This window comes from Drosophila tropicalis, unplaced genomic scaffold, assembly GCF_018151085.1.
Source record: "Drosophila tropicalis isolate 14030-0801.00 unplaced genomic scaffold, ASM1815108v1 contig_867, whole genome shotgun sequence".
Lineage (NCBI taxonomy): Eukaryota > Metazoa > Arthropoda > Insecta > Diptera > Drosophilidae > Drosophila > Drosophila tropicalis.
In genome coordinates this window covers 1,584,889-1,612,282 of record NW_027173362.1, presented here as the reverse complement: position 1 = coordinate 1,612,282, position 27,394 = coordinate 1,584,889, and the positions used below count along the sequence as shown (strand labels likewise).

Below are 27,394 nucleotides of genomic sequence, written 5' to 3'. Positions count from 1 at the left end.
AATTTTTAGTTTTGGTCTAAAAATTTTGAATTTTATTTAATCTTTTACATAAATGTATAAATGGACTAAGAAAAAAATCTGGCACTTAAAGTCGGACACCGACTTCCAAATACCCTGCACCGAGCAGTTGACTTACATTCCTTCATTCACCATGTCCGACAAATAGAAAGACAAAATTCGTTTGGTATGTGGTAACGAATTATGGGTGGGAGGCATTCGAATCTTGATCTGATTATATACTTAACCAGTTCATTTATAAGAGGACCCATACGACAAACGGGTACAGACAGACAAGGAGGTAGTAGACGGCTATATCGATTCGTTTATTGATACTGTTTAGCAGGATGTTTATATATATTTGAATTTGTAGTCGTTAGTAAGGTCCTGAAGCGGTGCTTTTTATGCCCGTTTTAACAGCGGTTACAGGATATGCTGTACAACTCAGAGCCATAATGTCTTGCTCATGTACTTAATGTCTATGTGAATATTAGATGAATAGAATTGTGTGTGTGTGTGTGTGTGTGGTGTGAGTTTCAGGGGAAAGCGTGTATGAGTCAATTTGAATAAATGGAATTTGATGGAAATTGCCTAATCCTTGTGCCAACAATGGTAATTTAGCGATCGCGGAAGAGCACAGAGTGTAATGCATCAATGTCCACTTCGACGCCCGACGAATTGGTGGTAACAGTGCGCGAACCACTGTTGGAAGGGAAGCTGCAAAAACACAAAGACAAGTTAAAGGCATATTTTAAGGGAAAGGGGAAACAAAACTTACTTAGCCGAGTAATTGGCTGAACGGAGACACGAATGCGGATTGATTAAAACACAATGCATGGGTTGTCCATCAAATTCGCGCTGATGATACGAGTCCACAGCCATTTCGGCATGCTCCAGAGATTTGTAGATAACTTCTGCTGTGCCTGGACGCACCACATGGGCATCGTACATGGGTCCAATGTCATTGAAGAGCTCCCGTATATCACATGTGGTGACATTGGCATGAAGATTACTAACCAGAACCCGGTAACCTGACTTGCTATTGGCACCAGCAACCGATAAAGATGGCGATGGACGTGCACCACCAATTGATGGGTGAGCATGAGTAGTAGAAGCATGTCCATTCTCATTGGCATAAATACCATGGGAGACGCGTCTATCGGGCTCAGAGCCAAAGAGGCGAGCCCTCAAAGAATCCGGCAAATTGGATGTTGCCAATAAATTTCGCTGTTGTTGATGATGAACCGGTGGTGGTGGATGATGAGAGAGACCACGACGCTCAAAGAGTTGCTTCTCAGTCCTTGAGGCAGATGGTTGCTGAAGAGCAGTGGGACGCTCTATGCGATTACGTGATGGTTCATAGATTCCAAATGGATCCCCCGACATATTGGAGGATTGCATTTCTACATCGTCCATGCCAGCAGCATTGGCACGAAACGGATAACGAGCCGAAGATTGTTTCTGATAACCACCACCACCACTCATATGCAAAGTGCGATTAATCTCCTCTGAAAAAATGGAAGAGGTTAACATCTCATCAAAACTTGACATCAGTAATCAGTACTTACCCATCTCGAGGTGCTCCATATTGTCATGATCGACATAGCCAGGTGGGCAAAAGTTCTTGCCATTATCATTTGAAAGAGAATCCCAGGGGTTGTCATGCTGGGCACGTGCACGTCGATTGTTTATTGTGATCAGCCTTTGTTCCTGTCCTTTCTGTAACGCAGCTAGCGTCGCTAATTGTGGTGGCGAATAATGACCAGAGCCACCACCAGCACCGCTTCCACCACCACCAGCACCGCTTCCACCACCACCACCACTCGCTCCACCAGCGCCTCCAGAACGATGATGGTGATGAGGATGATGATGATGATGCTGCTGCTGATGATGATTCTGCTGCTGATGATGCTCCTTCTTGCGGTCATGGATCAATTGCCGGGCATCAATGCCTGATGCTCTAATATTCTGATTGAGTATCTCACGGGCATCACTGATTTTCGCTCGAGTCTTTTGTATAATCTTATTCCGGGCATCGAATGGAATAGCATCCGGCTTATGCACCGGTTTATGTGCCGGTTTCTTAATTACTTTTCGTGGCTTACTGTCAGGGGAAAGACAGAGAAGATTGTAAAATATGTAGATAGAATAAGAGCCAACGCCATTTTTTTCAGCAACAACATATTATTTCAGCAATAACTTAAAGATAAATATACCGCTACTACTTACAATTTTTTATCTGCAAGTCCACGCTTACGCTGTATTATCTCATCCAGACTTAAATCTATATCCATGTTTGAATCTTTAATGGAAAAGTAGTTAGAATTACCGCTTAAATGGCAGACAAGTTCAAATTAGGAGAATTTCAGAACTCAACGCTTTCCCGTGACGCGAAAAAAGAAATTTGCTTTTTCTTTGGCGATGGCGTGTGCCTGCGTTAGTGGTGGTTTAAAGGATGCTTTATCGATTAAATTTGCAATGTATCGACAAGCGAATTTGTTCTTATGAAGTTTTTTCTTTGGTAGCAAAAGCCCCAAAAACATCAAAGTATATTAGTTTCCATATTAAATGTGGATTTTATAATATTTTTTTTTTGGCAAGAACAACTTTTGAACAAATATTAAAAATTCGATGCGATAAATGTGGATAGTGTAAACGAACCGATAATTCACAAACTTATCGATATGCACTACAAATATAGGGACTATCGATGACACTCGATAACGACAACAAGAAGAACAACAAATAAGAGGAAAAGCTGATGAAAACACAGAAAATAAAAATTTAAATTAAAAAGTTTGCAATTAAATACATTTTAAAACTTGAGTGCAAAATTAATGAATAGTGTTAGCACACACACAAATGCACACACTTCATCCATAGCCCTATCTTTCTCTTTTACTTCCTTGCTGTTCAAGAAGTCCCGCTTGTGTGTATTGTATATAGTGTGTGTATGTGTGTGTGTGTGAGAAAAAAAGGAAAGCAACAGCAAAGAAAACAACAACAGAAAAACTAGAAAATTGATTAGATTTGTGTTTGTTAAAAGGGGTGGGGGGTTAACTTTTGATGGGCAACGCGACAACTAGACAAAACAAACGCCAAGAAGTAGCCGAAGAAGCCGCAACAGAGCAGCAGCAGCAACAACAACAGCAACTGCAACCAATACAAAGAGTATCTGTTGTCCACAACGTCAACAGCGGCAGCTGCGTCACAGCTGAGGCTCAGCACCAGCAGCAGCAACAACAATCAGCTGCGTCGCGTCAGGTAAATAACTGTATTTAGGACAAATTGATAAGGAAAATACTTTTTCGCTTTTATCATCATATGCATTCATTTTGTGTTTACACATTTTCGTTGTTGTTCTATGTCTTTCATTCAGCAATTCACTCCCTTCCGAAAGAGAATTCTTTTCTTTCTCTTTCCATCCTCTCTCACTCTCTGCGCTGACCTTGATTCCGCGATCTCGTCTCTCTTAGCTCAGCTTAGCTGTACCGCACGTGTTTTGCTTTTTTCCACTTACTATGCAATTTCGGCCTCCCGCACATTTTTTATTTATTTTTATTCTTGCTCTTGTTTTTTTACTATTTCCGCATTTGCCTAGTCCCGCCAGCAACGCCCGCGTCGTCGTCGGCATCATCTTTGCTGTCACCATCAATGCCATTTTGTTAAAGTTCGCTGCGCAAATTATGGCGCGTCATCCACAGTTGGTTATCAAACTGTCCTCTTGTCCCGCTCTCTCCCACACACACACACACACTGAAAACATAGATACCATTAAAATTTTTGCTACGCAATTTCCGTACGAAATGTCATCATCAGCAAAGGAAATATGTATTTGTATGTAGTTGTACATTTCTACAACCAAAAACTGCATGGGGCCCTTTCACTCACACACTGGCATACAGTCGCAGTTGGGGAGAATTATCATCATTAAACCATCATCAAAATGTACCGATTTTTAATACATGCATACATACATATGTATGTACATATAAGACATAAGACATACATACATGTATGTATGTACAATCTAAGTACAGCGTACAGTCACTGCGAGAAATATTTGGCATGGCGTGGATAACATTTAGTAGTGGGAAGCTGGAGAGTCTTCAAATACAGGCAAGAGCTTAACCCAAACACTTTTAACTAATAATTTCTCTTTGAGGCGGAACAGACTTAAGGATATGTTAACTAAGAAACAAAAAACAAAATTAGTCGTAGCGCTGTCATAAATTTTGTGACACCACTGTAAGCTACGTATAAATGAGTATATATACATACATACACATAGTCAAATGAACTAATTCTCGTTCGCCTGGTCTTTCAATCTCACCCGCTCTTCCTCTCTCTCTCCTGCTCTCTCAGGCATTGTTGAGCGAGAGAAATGATCGGCCGCTCAGCTGTTTGATCGTGCTTCACTTGTTTGCAAATATTCACTGGTTATTTCACACGTGTCGTCGTTCCGTCTACGTCGCAGACAAAAAGTTATTTAGAAAATAAAAAAAAAAATAACTAACAAAAACAAGAACACATAACAAAAAAATAATATTTAATAATAAAATATAACCACAGTGAGACATTTGTTTATCCAAAAGCCGAGGCAATTTTCCAACGGAAAGAGATTTACAATACAGGTAGAGAGAACGCTGAGCTCATTTATTATTGTTGTTGTCGCGTTGTTTTTGCAAAACAAAAACAAAAAAGAAACAACGCAGAAAAACGCGTGTTTTGCTTCACATACAGTTGCTCGCTAATGTTTTTGTATAGTTAATCATTATTGTTTACTCGGAACAAGAAGTGTTTATTTCTAAACCAAAAAAAAAAAAAACATAAACAAAAACAATAGAATAAAATGAAAGCATGCAGTTGATCCAATCAACTGGGTCAAAATTTCCGAGATTTTAAAGTCCCCCAATACAAGTAAGAAAAAGGCTTGCGGCGGGGATTCCCCCTATTCCATGTGAGCTGACAACTTCGTATCTACATATGTACATACATACAAACAGTAATTTGTTTAAAATGAAAGGGTCTTTCTAAATAAACATCCCAACAACAATGCAAAACTGATTAAAAATTATATTAAGTTCTTTCAACGTGACAATAAACTAAAAAAAAAAAAACAAGCCTGAAGGATTGATTTGATTTTGGTTAAGAATATATATTTATTTCGTTTCTTTTTCTTCTTTTGCATTTAGCTGTCTACTTGCAGTCTGGGGAGTCTAAGCGGTGGACGCCGCCTCAACTGGAGCTTCTCGGGTGCTCGAAACTCATTTCGTCATCGCAATAAGGCCACAAGAAAGAGGTGGGAACCGATAGTTTAGCTTAAACCATTTTATGTCTTCAACTAATTAGCAATTTTGGTCTTAATTCGATTACAGTTTAACCTCCCTGCAGGGCTCGAAACGTTGTAAAACACAATGGCATCGACCGATAACCAATTCCATATTTAATTCTCACTTTAAAGAGTCAAGCCGCAACGAGGAGTTTCATATTGAACATCTGGTGGCAAAAGGTGCATTTGGTGTGGTCTTCAAAGTAAAGGAAAAGGAAACGCCAAGTAAAAGGGAAGAAACTACCCCTCTCCAGGCCAGTTACGCTTTGAAAGTTCTTAAGAAATCCAAGGTATAGACCAATCTAATCTTATCCTGTCTGTACTGTCAACTTACAATTTTCTTTTTACGTTTTTTTTTTATTATTAGCTTATAGAGGAGAATAGCGTGCAGCAGATCAAGGACGAGGCGGATATACAAAAAGTTTGCGGTCACAATCAATTTATTGTCCAACAAATCGATCTTTGGCAAAATCGTCACAATTTGTATATATGTATGTTAACCAATATCAGCTATGTAATTACATTTTGTTTTGTATTTAAATTGCATTCTCAGTCCTCTAGTCACTTTTGTCGTATCGATTCCTTATATTCATAATCCAATCGATCGAGTTCTAATTAAATTTGTCTGTTTTACATAAAACTTGATACATATAACGTCTCAGTAGTTGTAAAATAGTCCATATTTTAACATCTTAGACTTAAATGAAAAAAACCCCTTTTTATTGGTATAAAGATGTTCTTTCATTTTCTAATCGACAGTATCCGAATATGTGCCCAATGGTGAATTATTCAGCAAAATTTCACAATTTTCAATCGATTTAGTGCGTTTGTATGTGGGAGAGATTGCACTTGCTATTGGTGAGTAGATACATATTAAATTCTGTATTCAAATCGTTTATATAGATTAGATTATTTTTGTTTTACAACACAGATTTCCTGCACAACGCCGGGATTATCTATCGCGATGCCAAACCTGAGAATATTCTACTGACTCAACAATTTCACATTAAATTGACGGATTTTGGTTTAAGCAAATGGCTTAAATTGGGTGCAAATACGCGAACAATGTGCGGCACTTTCAAATATATGGGTACGAACTAAAGAACACAACGCAAAACACAAACAAAAGCAAATATAAAATTGTACAATTTTTAAGTTAAGCGAAAACATAAAAAACAGAAAGATGAGCAAGAAGGAGGAGAAATCACTGTGAACAAATAATTTTATAATAACAAAAAATCACATCGATTAGAAAGGGTTAGCATATAGTATTACACATACACACTTTAGACAGAGACAGACAGACATAGAGAGAGGGTGAAAGAAATACGCGTGTGAGTGAGAGACAACAAAAACATTATTATACGAGAAGTTATAACTCAGAACTTTGTATATATATATACATATATATATTAATTTATAAAAGTTGAAACAATCAATTAATACACACACATACACACAAAACTCTGCACCCCGCACCTTGCACCCCCTCCCACATATATATAAATATATATAAACTGCCACAGAATGAATGCCCGTTCGCAAGTATTCGATCTGACCATGGAGGGTCGTCAGGTGGATGAGGCTGTGGCAACCATATTCCATACCGTCCTCTTTCATCGTTGCCTTGGCAAATATATGTATACAGGCGATGCTCAATATTCAATCGGCACCGTTGGCTATACGGATGTGGATTGTGATTTCATTGATTTCACCTACGTGTGCTGCACATCGGATAGTCTCATCCGTAAGGTTAAACGTGCCATCAATATGTTTAGCGAGAAGCTGCGCTCCAATGACAGTTGCGGCTCGGGCCAAATCAGTTTGGAGTTCTTTCAAAAGAAGAAAAAGAGCTGGCCCTTCCAACAGGAATCGATACCCTGGGAGGTATGGACAGTGCACTTGGATTTGATCAAGCACGAGAGTGAGGATGAGCGACAACTGTGCAGAGAGAATGTATCCGATTTACTTACCGAGAAAGTGATCTATATAACCGAGCTAATGAATCGACATGATTATGTACCAAAAACGCCAAATCAAAGTGAATTGGACCTAATATTCGATACATCGTTTCCGGATGTTCAACCATATTTATTTAAATTCGATTATTCCACATCGTCTGGTTCGACAGCACCATCCATGGGTAATGCCATGAAAAAAATCATCAAAGAAACTCTCGCAATGTGACGGGACAATCATACCAATTGCAACATAAGCAGCAACAGCAACAACAACAACAATACCAATGAATGGCTAATTGGTTATATACCCCCACTGTACGATTACGCCTATAAGGCAATGCAAATATTGTGCAAATCAGCCATTCTTGATTTTGATCCGATAAGCCGATATAGCACTGAATCGTGCATTCGTAGAATAGGCAATCAAATTAGAGATTTTTGCAAATTGATTCACTTCAGTTTGAACACACTTGGCTTTAACCAGAGTAATTCAATTTAAATCAAATTAGTTATTGTATCTAATTAGTTATGTACATTGATATAAATATATATCCATTTTATCGATCGCAAACACAGATCCACCGAAAACTAAACGATTAACTAATATATTTAGGCTTATTAGTTTTGAGATTAATTTAATTATGTTTTTAGTTTCTCTCAACATAAATTTGAGATATAATATTAACAGACTAGTTGAATAAGTTGAAAACCATTTAATATTAATAATAATTTATATATAAAAACTCGTTTTTCTCTCTCTCTCTCTCTTTCTTCTTTTCGACTTTCAAATCTATCTAAACGATTTCTCTGATATATGAGTATATTGCTAGCAATATCGATAAAACGGATATATGTTGAATTACAATGACTATCGCTTTAAGTTATATATCCTTTTCGATCTCTACGATTAAGGATCAAATTGAAGTTTGCGCAAAGTTTTTGTTTTGTACAGTTTTCCTCTCTCTTTCGTTTCTTTGTGCTAAAGTTGTTTGTTTTTTTCTTTACTGTGCTGTGCTTTTATTCGTGTATTCTCTCTCTTATTTGCATTGTAAATTAATTAAATTAAATGTAATTGTTGTTGTTGTCTGTTAGGTGCATACATGCATAAAATCTATAAGAAAAGTAGACAAAATATTTATTAAACAATACACAAAAGTACCCACCCACCCACAGACACACACACACACACACAGACACTTACAAACATGTATGTATGTCGCCTAGAATTTAATTAAACTAGTTAAGTGTCTTAGGGCTTTTCTCCATTGTGTTTAGTTTCCATTAGTTTTTAAGTGGAAAAGTGAAAGATTTATTGATACAAACTCAAAACATTGGGAATCTTTTGCAAAACATATTTATTTCCTACTTTTGTGTACATAAACAAACTAAAAGCTAATACATAATAATAAAAAAACAACAACTAAAAATTGGAATAATGCTTTGTGCTAGATAGTTTTGACCAAGTTGGAGAGAAGACGCCGATGATGCCAATAATATTTATTGGCTCGTTGTGTAAGAGAAAGTGTGTTCAATTAGGAGAGTTATGTCCCTTCATTCCCCTCAATCTCCACTCCCAAATCAAACATCCTTTGCGCTTAGCCTTAGAGATAATAGAATTATGGCACTTTGGATTCAACAATGACAACTTTAATTTAAAGCATTAACTGAACAAACTAAAGAATAATTACGACCTTTCACAGTTTTCACTTGCATTTTCCGGCACCATTTGAACTTTTCTCTCCCACTCCTCATCCTACCCACTTATGTATATGTAACAATCTCAACGGCAGGCATATCAGTTATTCATATTCATTTAACAATTTTGTCATTTCTGTGCACAAACTTATTATTAATTAACTATGTCTGTAATGTAATTAAATGTAGTTCTGTTAATTAATTATTAGAAGTTAAGTGAAAGAGAACAAGAGAGATATATATACATCTATATATGGACATATAAATTGATCGAAAAGTGAACCCATCATGAAACGGCAAATATTTATATACTTTTAAATGTATGTATAAAATTGATTGTGATTGTACTTTGTAGTGATTAAACTAAATATATATCTATTTACATGTGTGTACATATTCATATATATATATAGAATCATGAGTGTATGTTTGTCCGTGTGACACCCAGCCTAAAAATGAATACACAGTAATGTCCAAGCTGTAATTGTAAACAAAATGAAAATCAGATATATACAAACATATATATATATATATAGTAAAGTAATGTGTGTGAAATTCAATAAATTGCGTAGATATATATATACATATATACGCAAATGTAAATTGCAAATTTTAAAACTTAACTGTTGTGTAAATCGCCTAAAATAAAATATATAAATAAATTTAATAAGAATTTCAATCAAAATCTATTAACAATTTTGAGTTAATGGCTTATTTTGTTAACCCTTTGTTTGAGGGGAAATTAAGTTGAATCTTAATTGTCTCATATTATAGCCCTCTATGCGTTTTGGTCGACTTTCTTAAGCCCCCTCTCTCTCTCTCTCTCTCTCTCTCTGGACTATTAGGTAACAGGGAAAATTCATTTCATTTCGTTTTTCATTTTTCTAGGACAATTTTAGCCAGCAAATTAATTAGATATTCAACTCAACTTATTAACTATTTCAATCATCTCTTCTAGAGCTAAAAATTTCAAAGAAATTGTGAAAATTAATCCTTAATCCTTAAAGATCATAATTCTTAAATAATATAATTTAATATCAAAAAACATTAAAATATCAATGCAATATCAAGTTTAGTTGAAATTAAGATCAGCAATTTTTGATTATACAGTGGTGGACAAGTGGTTAGAGTATTTGATGATTAACTCTGATTCTCTCGACTCCCAAGTAACTTAATATGAAAATTTATAGCATGTTTTTTGTAAAAAATTTAATATTAAACAAAATTATAAATCTAAGATAAATTTCATACCACAAATTATCTAATGAGCCGCAGCATTCGCTTTGGACCCAATTGACATTCTGAATTTGGTATGTGTTTAATTGGCCCTTAATGCCAGTCCGTTTTATACTAAAGTCATACTTTTCCTTTAGTCATTCAAATTCCCCATCGAATGATGCATTTATGATTTAAATCGGATAAATATTAGAGTTTTTAAAGCCTCTTCAAAAATGGGAATCTTTAGGTCAAACTTTCCAACTGTCATTCATCTCTTTCTTTTCCATTTTACCTACTTGGCAGCTGAGAAAATGAGAAAATCACAAGTAAATAGATATTCTCGATTGCCAATATTTTGGGCAATGAGCCTTTTGATCCTTTCTGGGGGAGTTAACCATCTAATATAAGTCATTCGGAACTTGAGTAATCAATTTTCATGTGTTCTCCTCCGTTTGTTTCCTTTTGTTTTTTGTTGTTGTAAATTGAATATTTTGCGGGTGGGTAAAATTGTCGTTTTCTTTTCGCCTTCCCTCTATTTGCAGCACCTGAAATTTTGTGCGGCGAACCCTATGGCCATGCTGTCGACTGGTGGGCCCTTGGTGTGATCGCCTGTCAGATGCTAACCCAGAAGGTGAGTTAGAAGCCAACAATAATTAAGTGTTACCTGTAATTGATGGGGACCCAGTGGAAAACATTTTGCGACTGATTTTCAGGCGTTTCGTTTGAAAAAAAGTGAATTCGACTCGAACCGGTTTATGTGACGCAAATCGTTGATTATAGAAATTCACATACTCGCGGCTTGTCTCTTGCTTTTCACAAGAATGTACAGCAAATCAACAGTCAGTTATAATAACTAAACTAAACTGAAAATCAACTGACACTGTCATAAACGCCATAAACTTAACATATCGTTACGGTCCGCCTGCTCGATCGTTTGGAAATCCCTGATTGTTAGTAGACTAATGCCATATATGTGCACATAGTAAATGCCATAAATCTTAATTCTAGTCACACAGAACTTTGGTATTTAAGAGTAGATCTTCTTAATTGTTCAAAGCACTTGGAACTTGCAATAAAAATGCATTCTAAAACGAAAGTTTATTATGCCAAAGAGCAAATTTTTGATAAAGATTTTGTATAAATTTAAGTTTCAGTCAATGAGAAGTTCGGCCAAAAAGCTTCTGACAATTGATGTTCCTGTCAAAATTTCAACTCCGAAAGTTAATGAATTTTTCAAGATTTGTGTGACGTTTATTTTGATGAGGTTTTGATCAATTTCCACAACAATGCAAAAATCTTACTAGCCACTAAAAATGGAAATGGGCATTAAAGTATTAAAGGGAATCCCGCGGAGTGAACAAATTTTCGGGGTCGGGCGGAACAAAGAAAGATTCCGATTAAAAATCAACACTCGATCAAATTATTTCGTAATTACACATTCTTGGCATTCTAAACTAGTATAATTAGCATCTTAGGAGAGAATTTTAAGAAAATATTATTTTTGATATACAAAATCTCAATCTACATAGTATATCCTCACTTAAAAGGAGTCACAATGTTGTTACCTTTTAAAATTTAATCCAAAAGAAGATTATTTCAAAAGCAACTAGGCTTCGCCAATCTTTTTTCTTTCCATTTAGTTGCAATTCCCAACTAGTTTTAGATAAGAAGATATCATATGGCTATTGAAATTCCTGAGTTCTTTAGCAAAGTCTCTTGATGATAGAACTTGCTGGTTATTGAAATAGCTATACAGGCAATCTGCTCACCTTTTTGTGTTGCCTTTGAAATAATCTTCTTTTGAAAGATTGAGGTTTCAAAAGTTAAAATTTTGAGTACAAAGATTGATAGATGGATAGAAAATAAGAGAAATCTACGGTTGTAAGCATTTTTTCTTTCTTTTTTTCGCCTTATGAAGTTGGAATCCCCAATTAGTTTTGGCGTTGATGGTACGATTATTAGAGCCAAACCCTATGCCAAGTACTACCAACTATGGTCTAATGGCTTAGACTAAGAATTACATCCATACACTAGTCTGTAGTTTGAACCAAGATGCTAGTTATTGCCTTTTTGACCTCATCCACCGAGGACTGCTAAAATCGTAAGCGTTGATAAGATTTATTGACCTTAAGTCGTCTGAGGTCTGAATAGAACATATGTTTATACACAAGGATAATGAGTCATAGAAATGTTAAGCCATAAGATTAAGTTTATTAAGACTGTATCCTTGGTTGGGAGCGATATTCTACGTTGATTGCAAAGTCAATATCCTGTATCCTTGCCGCTCAACAAAAGGAGGTTGGAGAAAAACGCTATTGAAGTTTGCATCAGTTGGGAGGGGAGGATCGTTTTCCAATTTGATACCCCATCCCACTACTCACCAAGGATTTTCGAATCCTTATTCTGATTGAATAGTCTTTCTCTGATCATATTGGACTCATTTGTCCCCGACTCCTCTTGAAGAGGTACTTTAAGCTCTTCTTTTCATCGACTTCTTCTTATGTGATACTTTTCATCATAATCGACTAGATTTATCGATTGCTGGTGCGTGACTCATTTTAGAATAATATTTTTATTTACACCCGATTCCTTGTTGAAAATAGATTTGCCAGATATCACATTAGCCATGGCTTCTAATCGGCATACAAATCGGAACTGAAAATCAATAATCGTTGTTGTTATCGATAACAATTCAAAGTCGTGTATGTGTTTGTGTGTGTTTTTTTTTCATTTTTTTTTTTCGCTGTTTTTTTATTTAAGAATTTTCTCAGTCTATATAAAATCATACATATCTATGCATATATATATACACATATATATATCTCGATACGTACATGTGTGTTGTATTATATATATACATATATATATATATATATATATATATATATGTATATATATACATATGCGTATATATATATGTTATAACACTATTTGTTAAATGTTAAAATTCACACGAATTAGAAAATACAAAAAAAAGTATATATATATATATATTCTTTATATATATCGAGAGTTTGCATTATAATATTAAATCAAGGCTGTTGGGAGTTTCCGTTGTTGTTGTTTTCGTAGTAGTGGGGGGTGCGGGGGTGTGGGTCGGGTCGGTTCGGTTATCGGGTAGGTCAAAACTATTGTAATCGGTGATCGTTGATAGTTCAAGATCGTTGTTGCAAATGACTAAAATTTAATTAAATTAACATTAATTAAATTAGAATTATAAGTATTACGTTTTGCATGCCATCTTAGCGGTTTGTCTCCTGTCCTGGTTGTTGTTTATTTTTGTTTTTTGTTTGTTTGTTTGTTTTGTTTTGTTTTTGTTGCTGCTATTTCTACGGATTGGATTGGATATATTTATATATGTTTTGCTTGCTCTGGATTAAGTGCAAAGTGAGGCGGGCCGGGTAGAGAGAGAGAGAGAGAGAGACAGGGAGAGAGAGAAAGAGAGGGTGGATGCGAATGCGTCGTCTTCGATTTATAACTAAGAAATACCACTAACTATTATGGGGAAGGGAGGGAGAAAAGGCGTTTGGTAAGGGGAGGGGCTGGGAGTTTTATTTTTTCATCTAGTTAGAGGCATTCTCCTTGGACTCGCTGCTTTCGTCAGACTCCTTGGATTCACCAGATGAGGAATCATCAGCCTTGGAGGACTCAGACTTCTCTTCCGATGACTTCTTCTTGGGCTCCTCCAGGGCGAGGGGGGCCTCAGCGGGCTTGGGTTCGGCTATGGGGGAGGAGGCGGAGATGGGCTCATCGATTTTCTTGGGCTCAGCAGCGGCAATTTCAGCTGGCTTCTTCTCTTCGGCCGATTTGGTCTCTGACTTGGGCTTCTCTTCCAATTCCTTTTCCTCGCTGGCGGGCTGCTTCTCAATGGCCTTCAGGACTGGCAAGGATTCGGCAGCTGTTTCTGTATTCTTTTGCTGTTCCACTGGCTGGATGGGCTGGTTTCCCTTCTCAACGGACTTGGCCTGAGCGGCCAAGGCAGCGGGAGCAGCAGCTGGTGTCAACTTCTTCTCGGCATTCTCAGGGGCAGAGGGGGAAATCACCTGAATGTTGCTCTCGGTTGGCTTGGCATCGATTGGAGTAGCAGCAGGGGCAGCAGGTGCTGGGGCAGGAGCATCGGTCACAACGGCAGCTGGAGACAGTTCAGGCTTCTTTTGTTCCTTCTCCTTTTCCAATTGCTGTTGCTGCTGTTCAATCTCATTGATGCGTTCCTGACGGGCGGGCTGCTGTTCCTTCTCCTTCTCTGGCTCGGCGGCGGCAACTTCAAGGGGAACAACTGGTGTTAGAGTTTCCGTCGATTTGGCATCGATTTTGGGTTCCTGGGGCTTGATTTCTTCGACCGATTGCTTTTGTACCTCCGAGTTGGCAGCAGGAGCAGCGGCAGCCTCTACGAGGGGAATGGCTTTGGGTGCCTCCAATGGTTTCTCGTCATCTTTTTCGGCCTCGGTGGGCAAGGACTTGGCTTCCTCGGCAGCTGGAGTGGCAACTGGAGTAGGCAGGGCAGCGGGAATGGCGGCAGCAGCAGGTGCGGAAGCAGCAGCAGCAACAACGGCGGGCAATTTCTTCTCAGCGGGCTTTGTCTCTTCGGGGATCAATTTCTGTTCGGGGATGGCTGGAGCGGTCTCAACATCGGGAGCACTTGACTTCAATTCGGGCTCAGCGACAGCGGGAACAGCTGGAGCAGCCTCAGGTGCTGGTGCTGGGGCCGACTTGGCCTCCACTTTCGTCTCTGGCTCGATGGTCTTGGCTGGGGCAGGCTCAATGGGACTGGTTTGGACAGTCTTGCTTAGCAGTTCAGCCTTCGAGCCGGCATCTGGCTGAATGGCCACCTCTTCATCGGGCACAGGGAGAGACCAGACGCCAACTAGGCAAACGGCGGCCACTAATATCAATTGACACTTCATGCTATAAAGAAAACATAAAATTTTTCACTTAAAACATTGGAATGGAACACTCAAAGTCAAAGAAGAATGAAACAAGTCATTCTTTGCGGAATGGAACACAATTGCATGTCCTTCCCAACCATTACACTTGGCCTTGTAATATTTGTTCCGTTTCGTTTCGTTTCGTTCCATTTCATGTGTTCTTTCGGGCTTGTCATGCCAATTAAACGGCGCCCCAGTCAAAAAGGTCAGACATCAGACCAAGTAATCTATGTACTATGTAAATGTATGTGGGTGGGTGGCATTGGGGAGGGGGGAGGGGGATTGGGAATGGCAATTGAAAATTATTACAACATCACTTGATTGTCAGTTGACGTTTGCCAATTCCACCGCGCAACATATGAAAACGTTTTTATTTTTAATTCGATTAAATCAAATCTTGGCGCTCTTTTGAAAGAATTGACGGAAATTTACAATTGACAATTGAATTGCTGAATCGGATTGTCGACTCTCGACTGTCGGCCGAGCGCAACAGCAGTTCGTAGACCCAGTCAACCCAGTTCAACCCACACACACACACACAACCTGAACACACACTGTCTATAATACTCTTCCTTTTCCTTACTTTCTGTCAATCTATTTCAAAATGTGCAAGTTCCCTTGCCTCAAAGGTCAAGAGAACCACCCCAAAAGTATATATCTCTTCGATCCCTAGCCGGAAATAACGACTAATCAAGTAAAGTTTCGAAAAATCAATCAATCTAATTCTGTGAGTATTCATTTATATTCATTTTGCATTCAAGGACTTTTTTTTTTTTTTTATCTAATATCTATATTTGTTTATCTGGCTTCTTGCTGATTAGACTTAAAACATGAATAAAGCATTAAGTTTTTAATTTAATCTATTTTTAATCTAATTAAATTATATATGCATCTCTATATAGATGGGCAGATTGGGCAGACTTCGATTAACTGTTATTGTGTGTCTGCTAAAGTAGTTTTTAATTTGCATAAATTGTGGTGTGTGTGTGTGTGTGAGTGTGTGTGAGTGTGTTTTTTAATGATTCTTTGCTAATTTTTGGATTTCTTCTTTTGATTATAAAATTTGCAAATTCAAAAATGATTTCCTTTTTCTTCTTTATCAAGATTACGGTATTTTTTTGATTACTGAACTACAAGTTTTTTGCCTCCCTCTCCCCGAAATTCGTTTGGTCGCCGATTTGGATTCGTGCATTCCTAAGATTTGGTGGGGATATATCTGCATTATGCAAGAGTCTCTCACATGAAACTCGTTTAACGAACCAAGAAACTGAAGAAAGGCAAAATCTACAGCATACAGAAACAGAGCTCTCTGAAGGGGGTGGGCGGGGGTGTAATATGGTGCTTACCTGTGCGAATTTGAAGCAGCTGAAGTTTTGGATTGAACAAGAAAAGATTGTTTGTTGTTTTTTTGTGTTTTGTTTTTGTTTTAGTTTCAGTTTAGTCTAGTTTTGTTTAAACTTTGAAGTGGGCACCGTTTGTTTTATTTTGTCTGTGAGTTTCCTTTCGAATGCGTTTGAAATTGTGTATCTTAAAGATACTGTGTGTGGTTGTTTTTTTTTCTGGTTATTTGTAATTTGATTTCGCAGAGTTCTTGAGTATTGAGAGTTTGACACGCGCACAAAAAAATAAATGTTTGAAAAAAATGATTGTATAGATATATTTTTGTAAGATTTGTTCTTAGTCCCGTTTGCGCCTGGCGCTTCAGTTGTTCTCACCCGGTCAGATACAAGATACACTTTGAGTGGCTGCCATCAAGCCGAGCCGTTTATATATACTCGCAGCCGAGCTAAGCTGAGCTGAGCTGAAAGAGCGCCGACAGAGGCAGTGGCAGTGGCAGTGGCAGAAGCGGAGGGCCGAGACGGAGACGGAGACGTCGACATCGTGCTAGGCACGAACAGCGGGGTGAGAAAGCGACAGAGAGAAAGATACAACGAGAGAAAGAGAGAGAGAGAGACAAAGAGGGTACATATGTATATATCGAGATCGAGGACTGGACACCTTCTGCTATTTTTAGTCCAAAGTTCTAAGTCGATACTAAAGTTGTAGTCAGCAGTAGTAAAAGAAGAAGTTGGTAGTTGGTTCTTGGTTTGTTGGGCTCCTTTCACCATAAATAGACAACAAGAATTGTGTGCTCCTTCTTTAGCAATTTGTAAGTCTTCTTCCTTCCATGAAAGTTATTTATAGTCAGGATCAATGCATCGATGGATAGATGGATGGATCAATCGTTCGATCGTTCGATCGTCGTCGTCGTCGTCGTCGTCGGCTTTGATCGATTGGCCATAAGCATCCATTAAAAATGCCCAGACACGATTTTCAAATGGAGTTTCTTTTACTTTTCGATCAGAATCTTAATTGTGTGCTTTGCTTTGGTGCTTTGGTGCTTTGGTCTCTGCCTGCCAGTGCCCAGGCAAAGGGTAAACTGGTTTGGTATCTTCTACTATTTTTACACCATTACCAGAGTCAGCAGCAGCAGCAGCAGCAACAACATTAACATAATCAAAAAGAAAAATGGACAAAAAAAAAAAAAATGTATCTTTAAGTTTCCTTCGATCGTTCTAAGGATGATAATGATGGCATGATGATAAATGTGGCCCTTAAATGGGCTTTTCTTTTTATAGAATACAAAAAAAGAACAAAAAAAAAAAAGAGAAACAATTGGCTATATGTAGAATGTTTAAAATGGGATTTCACTTATTTGGTTAGAGGGTATGGAATGGAAAGTTTTCATGCATTGAGATTATTCTTAGAAGATTTGTCAAAGAATCTGCCAATTGCGCAAATATTCTTAAGGACACATATCTACTTATATATATTGATTCTCCCTCACTATCTTTTGAATTAGGCAACCCAAAAGAAAGAAAAGAAAAGAAACGAAATGATAATAACAAAGAAGATCATTTCGAAAAGGGCAGCTGCCGAAATGAACAAGCTACAAGATACACAAAAAAAAGAAGCTAAATTTGTATCTTTTATGTGCTGTACCCTATAAGTTTAAGTTTAAGTATTGTATTGTGTATGCCTGTGTATACTATATATTGTACATATATACATAAACTGTATCTGTATCTTCATCTTTTTGATCCATTCAGTGGAAAGTTCTTGCTCACTTAAGCTTATCTTCTCATTGATGATGATGATGATGAGTACGAGACTCAATTTAGTTAGTTGATTGAGCAAGGGTGCAAGATGGCGATGGTCAGATGCTTAAAGAGAAAGAGACAGAGAGACTAAGTGAAAGAGGGAGAGAGTGACACTAGGGCAGGGTTAGTTAGTTGTGCGTTGTCTTGTTGTCTGTATCATAGAAATAACTATTCTTGGGCTTGTTGCTGGCTGCCATCTATTTCCAAGCAGCTTGACGACAACCACCAGAGGAAAAGTAAAACTCAGCTCAAATATTGACCCAATGCAAGATACACACACACAACACTCAAGATACACGATACATTTTGAATCGTATCAGCAAATGTCCATCTGTTTATTTATGAACTATATATGTATGTACATTTGTATGAGTGTGTGCATGTATGTATTTAGTTATTTTTGTTGATGTTTTTCGGGGTTTTATGAAGCTCGCCGCAATAAATGGATTAACGGATTTGTTTGCTTTCTTGTTTTCTATGGTCATCTGGGGCCCCTCTACCTGAATTTTTGGTTGATAATGATGATGATGACACATTTGTATATATATACATATATATATATATATATATATGTTTGTGTGCATACCTGCTGTCCAGGTTCGTTTTATTGCTACTTGGAATTGAAAATTTTCATATGCAAAACCCGAGACTTGCAGCCTGAAATCAAAGACAGCTCTGTCGACCCCGACGTCAGCGTCGTCGTCAGCGTCAACGTCAACGCCAACGCAGCAATGGAAAATCATTATTTGCAGCGCTGCGTATGAAGGTCGGCAGCACGCCGCGTCCATAGACGCCAACGTTGACGTTGACGTTGACATCGCTGCCCAGGTAAACATACATATATCTCTCGTACTTAGATTCGCGTTTAGAAAAATCATGCATAATTGCAATTATTATTAAATTGCCCAATGATTTTTCATAGTTACTTAAGCAATAGAGTTAGAAATAATTACCGATCTATCAATTTTGACCATAGAAAAAACAAAAACAAAAACAAAAGGTGACTTAAGTATGAACAAAAAACACGTTCTAATGTTTGCCAACCAAGATTAACCTAACAGATAACCAACCCAGTCGAGACGAATCTTCTAGCTAAACATCTACATAAACTGGCCAGCCTCCTTCCATGATTTAGCCTTACATATGCAACTACCTTAATGAGATGCAATTTCGATATTATTCAAAGTCAAATACTATATAAAAACTATTCATTCGAACAATTAGCAATGAAAATATGAGACCCTTCAAAGGGTAATCCCATTCAGTCACCTCTCCCGAAGCACTTTAGCGCCCCTATCGTCGAAATTTGGTTAAAGATTCTATACCATATCAGAATGGAATTTGGACTATTTCTTTGGTAGGACATGGTCTTAGCTTAATACAGATTTATGTTTCCAATTTGATTGAGAGAAATTTTCATGCATAAAAGATTTTCACATGAATTAGGCAGTGAAAATTAGGGAAAAAAAGAAAATATGTTAATTTATGTACATACATATGTATATGTTCTTGATCAGCATTACCGACTGCATTGATTTATTAGACAATCGGATTAATATAAATTAGTAAGAAATAATTTACTCGATTTATGCAGAAGAGAAAGTTACAAGTTTCTAAAGAAGAACAAATTGATATAAAGTATATATATATATATACACCTGTGTGTGTGTGTGTGTGTGTTAGATAGAAACCTTTCACTTCATCTAGCTATCCATGAGGTTTTCATTAGTTCTGTCGTCTGCAATTAAATTGCATCATCTAAAAATAGTCTCCATCTCGTTTCCTTTTCGACCAGTCCCCTATAAAGGTGTTGCCCAAGTTAGAAGAAGAGAAACAAGTATAGAAAAGAAGTGACTAGACATATAAATATACCTATGTGTATACATTTTTTTCTTAGTATGTACATACATATATACATACAAGTAAAAGACCAAGCCAAGCGTAAAACAATGAGAAGGGCAAAAGACAACGACGACGACAGAAGACAGAAGACAACAAGAAGAATACAGAAAGGAAGGAAGACAACGATGACCACGAAGAAGACGACGACGACGACGATGACGAAGACGGCGGACCAAATCAAATGCAAGTTTTTGATTGTGGAAAATTGCCTGGGCCAAGTTAGTTGTCGGCGCAATTGGTTTGAACTGGAACTAAAACTTTACTTGGACTGAACTGGACTCGACTCTGGAGTGGCGTGGAGTGGAGTGGAGTGGATTGGGGTGATATGGAGTGCATGTGCAGTGGCAGTAGAGGGCAAGGGAGTGGAGAGCAAGATCATTCTTTGCTATTTGCCCAATGCACACTTGTCCAAGTGGCTGGGGGCAGAGTTAATGGTGGTCAGCCCCTCCCCAGGCCTCCGCTTCCAAAGGCGGGATCCTTTTTCATGCGCATAAATATTTGCAGAAGAGTCGCCTTGAATTGCCTCGTTTCGGTTCTTGGCCAAAGCAATAAGTTTTCAGCGGCATCGTTTACTTAGCCCCAGCAAGAAAGACAGAGCCAATGCATATGTGAGATCTCTCTGCCTCCCTCTCTCTCTCTCTCAGTCTCTCGGTCTGTCTGTCCGTCTTACTGTTGCATTCTCTGTGGAAGTGGAAGTGAAAGAGTGGTGTAATCATTGGTTAGCCTTGTTGGGTTGGGGTGGGGTATTACAGGTGTGTGTCCGTGTGTGTGTGTGTGTGTGCTATCATATAAAATGTGCGCATGCGTTGCAATCAACATCATTGTCGTAGTCGTCAACGTCATTATCATCATTGCCATTATCACGATCATAATCATCGTTATCCATGTTGGAAAAGAAGAACCAAAACGTCATTACACTATCCTACAAGTGAATTGCCCAACTCACACACACACACTGACATTTGCCTTACACACAGATATGGTAAGCCGATTTGGTAAGAGTTTAGCAGACTTATCAGTTATAATATTAATCCTTTCATTGCCGACTTTGCTTCAGCTAATCCAAACAATGCCATTTTACTTAATGATAGTGATCTGGCTAAGGATAAATCAATTGAAAGGGTATAAAAAGTTGTATTGAAATTCATTTAATGCTTTTTTTTTGGTTGTCTAGTGTTATTAACATAGTTGATTGCTGTCTGAAACATGCATAAAGACATGGATACACGCACACACACACACACACACACACACTTGCTAGCCAATATGCTGGACAATGCCTAGACCAAAGCAACAGCCTCAACATCTTCTGGCCATCCAGTCCATCCAGTCATGACCAACTCGAAGCTCTTCTTGTATCTTATGGGATGCGCCTCATACATAACTCTTTGTTATTGGCCTTGAATTGTCCTAAGCACGGAAAAGAGGTCATTGTCGCATAATATGCGCAGTGGCAACGCAGTGGCGGACAGTGGCCAATGTCCAGTCCATCGAGTTGGAGCCAAGCCAAGCCAAGTCCATGGGTGGAACTAAAAACTCTGTATAATTTTTTGTTGCTACTCCTCTTGCTCTTGCCTCATCCTCAGCCTCAGTCTTCGTCTCCGTCTCAGCCTCTTTACTTTCCTGTGCTAGACTTTAGTGCAAGTTTCCTCTTTTGCAATTTGTAATTAAAGTCCTCACGCATCTTAATGTCTGTAATTGAAATTTGCATTTGTTGCTGTTGATGTTGTTGTTTTTCGTCGTCGTCATTTGGCTATATATCGCTATGGCAAGCCGGTTTCAAAATTGTGTTTCTATCTATCTAGAACCTCTAAAAGGGAACTGCCTGCATCTGTCTTATCGTTGCGCCATCATCAGCTGAATCTGATTAAATTAAATAGAAGCATCAGGTACTTAGTAGGTACTTAAACGCCATGCCAATTTAGTCATTTCATTTTCTCCAACCCACACAACAATTTAAGAAGACTCACAACTAGAATATGATAACTAAAATGATTTTTGAATTATTTCTAAACAAATTAAGTGAAATTTGAAACAATTTAGAGTTAAAATTTAACTTGGAAAGTGAAAGAAGAAAACAAAAACATCTTTATCAAGTTTCAAGTTAAGAAACCAATTGAAAGATCTTTCAAATCGATCTGATCATTAGCTGTTCATTGGGAAAGAAGAATCATTCCAAACTTAAGTGGAAAGTTCAGGGGTATTAGGCTATGAGTTTTGTTTCCTTCATTAGATAGATAGATAGAAATTGGTTACTGTTGATGCCATTTGGCATTTGTAACTTGTTGATATTATGAATTTCCGCACAATTACTTGAGCAACTAACTTAATTCTTTGTGTAACTAACTAAACGAGAATGTGAAAGTGATTTCATAATTTCGAGCACTTTCACCACCATGAAATCGTCATCGTCATCGCCAATTATCATCATTGTTATGATCAATAATCGATTTCAATTCAAGGTTGTGGGTACTTCTCCAATGGATGATAGATACATACATATATATAAGATATATACAAACATGTATCAAATATCGAGATGAACCTAGTTGAGAGATTTCGAAAGCTTTGACCTGCATTTGGTTGAACGAATTAAGCTTAATCAATGCGAATGCCGAGTGAGAGAGACAAGTTGACAAAGTGAAATAGTTTTTTTTGTATTTATTTTTTTCTATTTCGATTTAAATTAAATCACTGGGGGTGTCGTGGGGGTGGGAGGACGGTCATGTTTTAGGTGCCACCGCCAGCGCCACCTTCCTGGTTCGTTGATTCGAAAACAAGTTGCGAAATGCTGCCAACTAGCACATCTCTACACTGAGAGAAATCTAATTGATAATAGTGGCGCACATGCGAGAGAAACAGTTACTTTCTTAAGTTAGACAAACTAAGCAAATTCTTAATCCTTTCTTGTCTCTTTTCATTTTCATTTGTCATTTTCACAAAAATTTTTCTCTCTCTGTAGAGGAGAGCCAAGCTAGCTCTGATGGTAGATAATATTTATTGTATATTGTTATTAACTATTTGTCACTGGAGAAAATCAATTGCGGGCACGTGAGAGTCACATTGGACAATTGAATATATAATCCAGCCAAGAAATCCATCAAATTGTGAGTGTGTGTGTGTGTGTGTGTGTGTGTAGAATGATTCTCTGACCCTGGCCCAGTCTTTGGCTATTAACTTTGGTCATATTTGGCTACCTGTTCTGGGGAGGGTCTGCTGTGTCTCTTTTTTGTGTGTTCGTTTTTACGTTTATGATCTCTCAAAGTTCGTCGGCTCCTTCTCCTACTTGGCCAATTACCCGCCGCTGTCCATCAATCTGTTCTTGCTGCTGTTTTTTGAATTTTGTTTTTTTTATTAACTGATTCTGCGTGATTGTTGCTATTTCCTAGAAAATTAATGTCCAGAGTTAATTGTCTTAATCTATGCACAGTCAGTCAGGCAGTCAGTCAGTCGACGTAGACACACGAAAAATATAATAATAAAAACAATCTGCAAAGATTAAGTTTCAAATGGCCATAAAGCAAAAATTTCTTTGTTATGTCGCCGACAATCGACCCCTCCTGAGAACTCCCTGGTCCTGCCCCCCCATCCACCCACCACCCTCTCTCTAGGTCCTATCCCATTTTTTGTGTATTTAGTTCTTAAATAACTAGAAAGTGTGTATGTCAGCCTCTCTTTGGCTTAATCCGCCCCTGTGTTTTTTTCCTGTTTAATATCTCGAAACAAATTTGATAGCAATCAGTTTGTTGACCTTATTTTCAAATCTACATTCAGATACAATATAAGATCGATAAAATTACCATATGTTTATAGCGACTGACGGACAGACGGATAGATAGACGGATAGACAAAGGCTAGACAAGGCAGCACGTGTCAAAAACTAAAATTCTAAAGAAAAGATGCAGCAAAAGTCGAAAACTTTTGTTTTATCTCTGAAGTAGCCCATTAAACGCAGATGTTTAAACAAAATGAACCGTTTCAAATGTTGCTTTAATTTTTTTGGTTTATGGACTCGTAGATTTCAAGTTTGAAGTTCAAGTTTTTTTCACCGACTTTCAGTTATATTTTTGGTATAGAAAATTACTCACAAAGTAAATCAAATTTATCTATTTGATGACAGATCGTATCATATTACTCATGAACCGAAGCCGAGAACTTGTCATAATTCTACAAAACATTAGCCAAATTCGTGTTGACACACACACACACACACACAGACAATCAACATATTTGGGTTTTTGTTTAGCAAAAAATAAAGAAGAGAAGAGAAAAAACAAACAAATATCTATATAATACAAAACTGAATCATCATATTCTATGCGATTCGTATGTTGGCATATATCATGTTGAATTAAAAATCCAAATAAATGAAAACGTCATAGCGAACAGAGCGAGAAAAGTGATAGAACTGAGTGAACAAGGGCAGCAACAAAATGCACGGCTCAACGAATTTGCCCTGAAATTTATGAGTATTTTTTGTTGTTGTTATTATTATTATTATATTTATTTTGCAGCTAGAGATAATTATAAAACATATATATATATATATTTAAGTATGTGTACAAATGATCATGATGGCTGGGCATGGGGCATGGGGCGTAGGTGCACGAGGGCATGGGGCATTAGGGGATGAGTCTCATCTGAGCCTCAGCCTCCGATTCACCGATTCAGAGATTCAGAGTCAGAGTCAGCCAGTCAGAAATCCAAAGCTCTTCTATGAACGAACGCTAATGCATGCAAATTGAATTCAATTAGCGGTCGACTACTTTAAAAATAGTAAGTAATAGAAAAAAGCCAAATACAACACACACTGAGATAAACAGGGAGGGGTTCTGGTGGGGTGGAGGTGTGGAAGCGGGGGCCTGCTGGGGAGAAACTAAACTAAACTCAGGGGGATTGTTGTGAAATGTTGTCACATTGTATGCAAAGTAGATGATAGCTGACAAACTGACTAGTCAATCAGAGTGGCTTATCCTACTACTACTACTACTGCTACTACTATTTATTACTACTATTTATTACTACTAATATCAAAGTCAAAGTGGAATGAGATGCTTAAAGTTAATTTATGCAAATTTTTGGAATTTCATTTGCTTAATAATGCCAATGAATGATGAAAAGAGTCTAGACTCTAGTAAAAAATGCAACCAATTCTCTGCCTCCAACATATTATTCTCTTTCTCTCTCTCGCTCTCGCTGGTATTTAATTATGATTGCTCCTGCACTTGGCCAATGTGCGATGGAAATGCACGCACTTGAACTTTATGCAAATTCATTGTGTGTGTGTGAGTGAATTTGCGGAAGGGGTAATAGACATACGAGCAGGGAGTGATGCATCATGGGAGAGAACTCAACTAGGTACATCTTTCTATATGTTTGTGGATGGACTGAATTAGATTCCCTATTAATTCCTTAGTTTATCTTTTTTTACATGTCATTGCTTCAACTTGATTTCTTCTTCTCTCGTTTGCCTTTCCTTTTACCTTGCAACTGTTATTAACATCATCTGTTAACTGTTTCCTTAATGTTAACATGTTGCCTAAAAGTATGCAAATAAAAACATTGCCTACACTTCTGTCTTTCATAGTCTTATACTAAATATATATAAATAGATGGTAAATTAGTAAATTAGTAAAAGTAAGTAACCAAAGTATGTAGAACCCCTAAAAGGAAGCTCCTTGATCCCATTCCCATGAATCTTTACGGACTCCATAATTGGTTTTCTTAGATAATCTTTATTGTTATAATAGTTTTTACAAGATATGAAATGTACAGCGACTTTATTTTCCTTTTTGGCCAAACATTCTGCTCAAATGACAGCTTTAAGGAATTCCCAGGGAGTCCAGGAGACATTGAGACCTTTCCAAACCAGTTTTAAATGCTATGGCGAAAAAATCAACATTGGACAATAACTTCTCTGAAATTTTAGGATATTGCTCTTCATCATGTTTCAATATTGAAATGACACTTTCTTTTTTCATTTAATCAATATATTTTAACAGTAATTAATAATTAAAAAGCCAAATTGTCGATAGGTCACATTTTGTTAGGGAAAAGTCTAAATATATCGCTTTGGTATTAATGACGTAGTTTAATTAATAAAAACTCTACCATGGATAAATTAAGAAGCAATAATCAAACAACAAAGCAAATTTCTGATTCATGGTATTTGCCAAATCGACTTTGCCTAGATTTCACTCATTATATATAATAAAATTTGGGCAATAAATTGAAAGGTTCTTTTTGTGGATGGACAGAAATATGTGAATTTCTTACTTGGTCAATAATTTTAAATTATTTCTGCTTTCTATTGCGAACACAGTGCCCCAATATAAAACGTTATTTACTACGCCAGCAAGAGAGAAACCAACGAAATGCCAGCTCCAATATGGCTGGCGATGGTGGTGGAAGCGAATGCCTCTCGAATGCTCCCTCCATAGCCCAGATCAATGGTTGCCTGTTGGACAGTGATGGCAGCGACAAGGATGACGACTTCTTGCCAGAGTCCGTGGGCAGTCTCAGCCATGAGGGCCAGGATGTGCTGCGTCGCCTTTTGGCCATTGGGCCACGCGAACGCATACGCAGTGTGATGCAATTGCAGAGAATCGCCCTCTACAAGGACTACCAATTGGATGCCAAGCGAATGCTAAAGGTGCTTAATGAATGGACTCTCTAGAATGTGAAATGTTATCTCAATAGATTTTATTTTCATTTCAGTTATCCCCACAGGAGATCATACAACGCGATGGTATACGGATCTATGAGGATAATCAGTTCGAACAATGTTCCAGCGAGCTGGCCACCAAAGCATTCCAGAACTTTTAGTGCCAAGAACAAAGAAAAAGTAATTAAGCCATATGAACGAATCGATTGCCATTCGAAACATTTGTTTTGTCGTTGTATTCCCCCCTCCTTCCAAATTAGCTAATATATAACATATTTAATATGATTTTGGAATATATAAAAGTAATTGAATGTGAAAATAAAGCTTTGAACTAACTGACTGGCAAATTGTTAATTAATTATTTAAGAAAAGAAATGTACTCTCAAGTTGTTCCAGAGCACGTGGATCACTGCGAGTCAAGTACTTCCTGAGAACTGGGTACATCGTCTCGTCTAGTATCTGGCAGAAAAGTACCTACTCACCTGTATGTATGTGATCACTTCGACGAAGTGGTAGTCCGATAAGCTTGTGTAAGTCATCCCAGAGCCTATAAATAATTT

At 37.6% G+C, this 27,394-nt stretch overlaps 4 protein-coding genes across 4 annotated transcripts; 2 read left to right on the top strand and 2 right to left on the bottom strand.

The window, feature by feature from the left end:
* Positions 1-302: 302 nt before the first annotated feature.
* On the bottom strand, positions 303-2,449 carry LOC137583696 (uncharacterized). The gene is made up of 4 exons (XM_068298789.1): positions 2,227-2,449; positions 1,566-2,101; positions 776-1,505; positions 303-714 (listed from the first exon to the last, which is right to left on the bottom strand). Exons 1-4 carry the CDS (start codon positions 2,289-2,291, stop codon positions 615-617), a joined length of 1,431 nt encoding a protein of 476 aa, XP_068154890.1. The 5' UTR covers positions 2,292-2,449; the 3' UTR covers positions 303-614.
* A 259-nt stretch (positions 2,450-2,708) lies between these two features.
* Positions 2,709-27,173, top strand: S6KL (S6 Kinase Like). The gene is made up of 9 exons (XM_068298788.1): positions 2,709-3,261; positions 5,193-5,299; positions 5,376-5,619; positions 5,697-5,820; positions 6,089-6,187; positions 6,261-6,419; positions 10,746-10,834; positions 26,493-26,822; positions 26,888-27,173. Exons 1-9 carry the CDS (start codon positions 3,064-3,066, stop codon positions 26,993-26,995), a joined length of 1,458 nt encoding a protein of 485 aa, XP_068154889.1. The 5' UTR covers positions 2,709-3,063; the 3' UTR covers positions 26,996-27,173.
* Positions 6,426-9,670, top strand: Atg101 (autophagy-related protein 101). The gene has a single exon (XM_068298790.1). It carries the CDS (start codon positions 6,857-6,859, stop codon positions 7,514-7,516), a length of 660 nt encoding a protein of 219 aa, XP_068154891.1. The 5' UTR covers positions 6,426-6,856; the 3' UTR covers positions 7,517-9,670.
* bnb (bangles and beads) lies at positions 13,161-16,854 on the bottom strand. The gene is made up of 2 exons (XM_068298610.1): positions 16,475-16,854; positions 13,161-15,108 (listed from the first exon to the last, which is right to left on the bottom strand). Exon 2 carries the CDS (start codon positions 15,105-15,107, stop codon positions 13,767-13,769), a length of 1,341 nt encoding a protein of 446 aa, XP_068154711.1. The 5' UTR covers position 15,108; positions 16,475-16,854; the 3' UTR covers positions 13,161-13,766.
* Positions 27,174-27,394: the final 221 nt, after the last annotated feature.